The sequence below is a fragment of the Limulus polyphemus genome, unplaced genomic scaffold (genome assembly GCF_000517525.1).
Source record: "Limulus polyphemus unplaced genomic scaffold, Limulus_polyphemus-2.1.2 Scaffold5070, whole genome shotgun sequence".
NCBI classification, from domain to species: domain Eukaryota; kingdom Metazoa; phylum Arthropoda; class Merostomata; order Xiphosura; family Limulidae; genus Limulus; species Limulus polyphemus.
In genome coordinates, this window is record NW_013670680.1 from 1 (window position 1) to 6,449 (window position 6,449).

Here is a 6,449-nt window from a genome sequence, read left to right on the forward strand (position 1 = left end):
TAACAGTCACAGCTACAAGTTTGGGAGTGTCACAAGACCATTAACAGTCACAGCTACAAGTTTGGGAGTGTTACAAGACCGCTAAGAGTTACAGCTACAAGTTTGGAAGTGTTACTAGACTACTAACAGTCACAGCTACAAGTTTGGAAGTGTTACAAGACCACTAACAGTTACAGCTCCTAGTTTGGAAGTGGTACAAGACCACTAACAGTCACAGCTCCTAGTTTGGAAGTGTTACAAGACTACTAACAGTCACAGCTCCTAGTTGGAAGTGTTTCAAGACCACTAACAGTCCCATCTACAAGTTTGGGAGTGTTACAAGACTAGTAACAGTCACAGCTCCTAGTTTTTAGTGTTACAAGACCACTCACAGTCATATCTCCTAGTTTGGAAGTGTTACACGACCACTAACAGTCACAGCTCCTAGTTTGGAAGTGTTACATGACCACTAACAGTCACAGCTCCTAGTTTGGGAGTGTTACAAGACCAGTAACAGTCATAGCTCCTTGTTTGGATGTGTTACAAGACCAGTAACAGTCATAGCTCCTTGTTTCAAAGTGTTACAAGACCACTAACAGTTACAGCTCCTAGTTTGGAAGTGTTACAAGACCACTAACAGTCACAGCAATGCATATGAAAATTTCTAAAGTTCTATGAGATTAAGTACTCAGTTTTTTCCCCTTGATCAAATGATGAGGTACATCTTGAACAAATGCAAAAGTATCACCATAAAAAACATGATAACATGTCACATGTTCACTTGTCAAACTAACTTATATAATAATACTGAAGAAAAACAGTTAATTAAATAGTTCTCTTTCAGGAGAAGCTGTGCCGAAGGTTTTATGGGAGCTTTGTTCAGGATCTATGTCTCCTTCTCAACATCTTAAGTCCCAGCAAGCATTAGTCAAGCAATTTGCTGAGATTTTAGATTTTGTACTGAAATTTGATGATCTAAAGGTAAGTATTATTTCATATTAAAAATTTGTGTACTGTATGAGGGATAAGATGGATGTTCAACAAAATGTTTGACGGTATACTAGCACTACTTGTAAAACACCTATTTAATTAGTTTGAGGTCTTAAATTGGTCTAATAAAAATTAGTAAATTTCATTACATGCTGGATCTTTTTTGTTTCAAATGTAGTAAATATATTGTAGAATTTAAAAAATATATATATATATTTTCTACCAATATTGAATTTAACCTTAGAATAATCAAAGATTTTCTCTTGTAGAATAACAGACCTAATAAAATAAAATCTTATTGTTGTAACTTTAATACTGAACAATACACAATTAAATCCAGGGATATGTAAAAATACAATACCTTTTACCTGTCTTATGGTTGTTAATGATCATTGTGCCTTTCTTTTATAAAATATAGATCTATCTATAAAGCTTTTTTAAAATAAACCTCTCACTTGAAAGCTATTAGTGAATGACTAAGTGAATATTAAGAAAAAATATGTAGCATAAAATCATGTTTTTTAGTTGTAAAGAGAATTAAAATTTGCTGAGTCTTCAAGTTCTTTGTATGTTTATAATTGTTAATATCATATCTACAGCTAGTAAGCAAGTTTATTTATATTATGTTTCTAACATCTTTTATTTTTTGCCTTTCCCTCCGATGAGTCACTGGTAAGTTTATGGACTTATAACGCCAAAACATGAAGTTTAATTCCCTGCAGTGGACAGAGTACAAATAGTACCTTCTGTAGCTTTGCACTTAGAAAACAAGAACAACAAAATATTTTACTTTCTTTTTGTAGGCTTATCAATAAGTTACATTGTTTTCACTGCTGGCCTGATCAAATGTATATTATCTTGATGTTTAAGATATCAATAGATACTAATGTTTGAGTGTGTGCATTAATTTTTCTTTATACTTCTGTGCTTTTGTAATGATGATGAAATAATTTTCTAATGCCAAGAAATTATTTGTCTTATAAGCTTTTGGTCACTATAAACCTTCCATGTTGTTGCTGAGATTGGTATATTAGATACAGCCACTTGAGATTTCACATCTGCAAGAATGTTAAAGTTTCAGTGTTTCCGATACAGTACATTACCTCCTCTCACATAAATAGCTATTCTCATTCAGTGCGCATGGCCAGGTAGTTAGGGCGCTTGACTTGCAATCTGAGGATCACGGGTTCTAATCCCCATCCTACCAAAACATGCTCACCCTTTCATCAGTTTGTAAAAGAGTAGCCTAAGAGTTGGTGGTGGGTGGTGATGACTAGCTGCCTTCCCTCTGGTTTTTTGCTGCTAAATTAGGGATGGCTAGTGCAGATAGCCCTCGTGTAGCTTTGCACAAAATTCAAAACAAACCAAACCTCGTTCAGTGCTGCCCTATATATGCAAATATTTTTTTTTTATACATGCCACAAGCCTCCATTGGAATTGACTGATTCCAATGAGTCTCTCATGTAAGCCATCATGCATCAACCCTTTACCAATAAGAGTGTGACATACCCTCTTGATGCATGTGATCCCCTCTTATCAATTCTACCAAACTGTCACTTCTCATTTGGCAGTGCTTATGCTCTCTTCACGTGTTTTATTTTATTTTTTTTCTGTATCTTTGTATTAATTCCTCTCAACAAGTTTATTCTTTATTATACAACAGTGATATTTGTAATTTGTTGAGTTATTATGAAGTGGAATTATTTTATATTTATACCTGGTTATGGAACTTGTTATATTACTTGATTACAAAAACTTTTTCTTTGTTTCTGCCAACACAGTTGTGTTTGGTTATTAATTTTGCATCTTGAATTGTACATTACCATTTCAAAGGTTATATGTTCTATTCGCACATTTACATTGATTTCATATCATGGTACTTTGCGGGAAGATTTTCTGTTTTACTTCATTGGGAGATTGATCTTCCAAGGAGATGATGTTCATTGGGCCTCACCTCAAATTTTGGGGCCCCACACATTTTGACATACAGTCTGCCAACTTTGGAAAGATAAAACGTTATATTGTTATGGTTTTTGATTACTTTTAATATTATTATCTGTAGTTATTTGAGTTTTATAATATAAGTTTTGTTAGTTTAATCGATACTCGTAGTCCAGTTCAGGCTAGAAATTAGGCTTAGTTGTATCCTTTCTCCTATACCACTGATACTAGGAGTTTTTGTTATTTTAGGATTACCTGTAATTCATCTGACTAGGTTATCAATCATTAGTTTAACTCTATCGTTTTTCTTCCACACATCGTGTCTTATTGTTAGTGATATCCTTTGCCCTACACTGTTCGATTAGGTTTAACAAGTGTTTGTTAATTTCTTACCATTCATTTAATTTAATTTATACTTTATACATCTTATATACTTTATACATCTTACCCTTAATTTCGTTTGTGTGGGCCCCTGTAAGCTGGGGTCCACCCTACCTGCTCCCAGTATTATTTGTCTTTTCGTATAATGGCTGAACCCATTCAAGACTGCCCAGATTTTCAGTTTTCCTCCACCTTATCATAGATTTAATTCCAGGCCTCTACTGCAGAGTCTGCTCAGCCTATCTCAGTTTTTGTTTTGTTTTTGACACGTTTCACTTTATATTACCTTTTCTTGACATTGTTTTTTTTTATCATTTTATCTCTTTTGAGATTGGGTACTTGCAAACCTCGGCATATACAGCTTTAATTCTTTTCGCCTTTGCTTACCATCAGGCAGGTTTTCTTCTTAGTTTTATGTCCTTTGGATCTCTCTGTTAATCCTTTCCATTTTCTCCCCAACCTACTTTTTCAGCTTCGTATTACCCTATCTACTCTCCTACCGGTAATGTTTACTTTCCATTTCCTTTCTTAGGTGTTCCATCTATATTTAGGGATTTTCGTGGAATACCTCCTCCTTCCCTCCATGTTGGGGGGTTTGCAATCTTCTGCTCTTTTCCTCCACACATGGCTTCTTTCTTTTTGGGAACTTCTTGGGTGTGACTCTGCTATTTGTTTCCCATTGCTGATAAGGACTTATGGTCAGATATTTTTCTCCACGAGTCCATTTTTTGGGAGTCTCCTCCTGTACACTTAGTGTCACATGAGGTATCTCCCATGCTATATTTAATTTTTTTTGTTTCATTTCGAGGTATTGCCATCTTTATTCTTTTACATGTCAGGCAATTTACTATCCTTTACCTGTCTTACCTACGGGTGTTCTCCATTCATCTTGTATGCTCAATGCTGTTTGGGGTTCTGGATCAATCTGTCTCACCTCAATCACTTCATGGGTCTTGCCCATTTTCCTATGTAATCTTTGATCACACTTGGGTTTGCTATTTCTGCATGTGCACATTCATATTTTCCATTTTTCTGGATGCTATTTTAGGTTTCACCACATGATTCGGTCACAGTTTCGTGTTTTGCCCCTTGGACTTGTCTGGTACCATATGTTTTTTGTGGGGCAGTCTGCATTTTACCCAACTTCCACTTTTTGGGGGTGATTTTACTTATACTATTCGTTGGATGTATAGCCTTGGTTAGGTACTTCCAAATGGGGGTAGTCGTCACATACTTATATACTCCTTCCACGGTTGGCTCAGGTTATTGGATTTTCCAATTTGATGTGTTTTTCTTGTTCCATACCTCACATTCTCGTCTCTTTAGGGTGGGTGTTTTTAAACACCTCTCTATCGAGACCATCCATTGATGTTCATCTTAATTTTCTTCCTTCCCTCTTCTTCTGTATGAGTTGATAGATGTTCATATCCCTCTACGATGTTGGATTTCCTGATTCCTTCCCCTCTTCTGGATTGTTTCTCGTTCTGATGCTTGTCTCCATTGGTTAGGAATATGGTTCGATCCGTAGGAGGCATTAGGACTATGGTCTCCAGGCAAATGGTCTTATTCCCTTCACTCCCTGGCTCTTCATCCAGTCCAATGTGCTTTCGTTCACTCTTTTCATTTTGTTCAGATTTGACTAATCATGTTTCATTTCGACTATTTGATGGTGGTGGCTTCTATCACTTGTCAAGGGGATGTTCTTTCATGTTCCATCTGTGATAGACAGTGGATTTTCCATTTTGAATCCACACACTTCATGTGCATATCCTGGAGGGTCGTATTCCAGGTTTTTGTCATCATTGCCATTTCAGTTCTGTCATATTCTTTGTGGGGTACTCCTCCACATGAAGTTTTTTATCAATTCCCAAATAATTACCACTTTTGTTTTTGGCTTCTAGTTCATCATCCTCTTGCTCTGGCTGTCAATATGTTCAAACATGATTACATCCAGTTTCTCACGTTAGTCGTTTTCCTTCCATCAGTTTTTTACCCCAAAATGTTTGTTCGTCCATGTCACTCCAGTTCAGGTTTTTTTAATTGATTTCCAGGCCAGCACAAATCTGGGTTTCTCTGCTATTTTGGCTCAATTGATTCCTTTGTCCTAGATCATTTTTATTTCCCTCCATTTCATGGCTCATGTGTTATATTCCTTTTGAGTTTTCCATTTCTTACCATCTTCCACATTTCTTCTCAGTTCAATATGTTAAAACAGGATTACATCCAGTTTCTCACATTAGTCTTTCTCCTTCCATCTGTTTTGTACCTCAAAATGTTTGTTCATCCATGTCACTCCAGTTCAGGTCTTTCTAATTGATTTCCTGGCCAGCACAAATCTGGGTTTCTCTGCTGTTTTAGCTCGATTGTTTTCTTTGTCCTGGATAATTTTTATTTACCTCTATTTCGTGGCTCATGTGTTATATTCCTTTTGACTTTTCCATTTCTTACCATCTTCCACATTTCTTCTCGATTCATTCCAGATAACCTTGTCAACCCAATACATTTCAAGGTTTTTTCCATTCAATCAATCTCACACAACTTCTTTTGTTTATTCCACTGCTTTGTCTATAATTTTTTTCCTTCCTCCCTGACTCATTGGGTTTGGTTTGTGAATCGATTGGCCTTTTATTTCTTGTATACTTCTTCCCATCATCGATTTTTCATGTCTTCACTCAGATCATGCACCTTCCCTTTTTCTCTGCATATCCAAACTGTCATCCGTTGGAGGTACTTCACCTGTCGAGCACTGGGACTGCTCCTCATACGTTCATCTCCCATTCTTTACTTTGGGTAGCTGTTTCTTCCTTGTCGGGGTACCAGCAGCCACCTGTTGCCATCCTTCACTCTTTTGTGAGACTGTGACTGAGTAAGTTACCTTTTGGTATATATACCTCTATTTTTGTTTATGGATCCCATTCTGTGGTGAGTGATGCCTGTCCAGGTATACTTAAACTATTAAATGCCAAACTGTAAGGCCATGACGACTTAACCATTATAATTCCATGGCCATGCAATGCACACTACAGAGTTGGGGTGTTCCACAAGATCGCTTGTAGGTTTATCCTCATGATAGGTTTGCTTCATAAGTTTGCCCATCCTGGACAGTACACACCCATGGACTACATGGGTAAAGCAGAAGGGGATAGCTGCTCATCACT

At 36.7% G+C, this 6,449-nt stretch overlaps 1 protein-coding gene across 1 annotated transcript in view; it reads left to right on the forward strand.

Annotated features, from left to right (window-relative positions):
* The first annotated feature begins 818 nt into the window (after positions 1-818).
* LOC106472083 (protein FAM49B-like) overlaps positions 819-6,449 on the forward strand; it is a 29,812-nt gene continuing 24,181 nt past the window's right edge. The window contains exon 1 of the mRNA XM_013932714.2: positions 819-960. Within this exon, the coding sequence (XP_013788168.2) occupies positions 868-960 (93 nt within the window). The 5' untranslated portion in view covers positions 819-867. The remainder of the gene's footprint in view (positions 961-6,449) is intronic.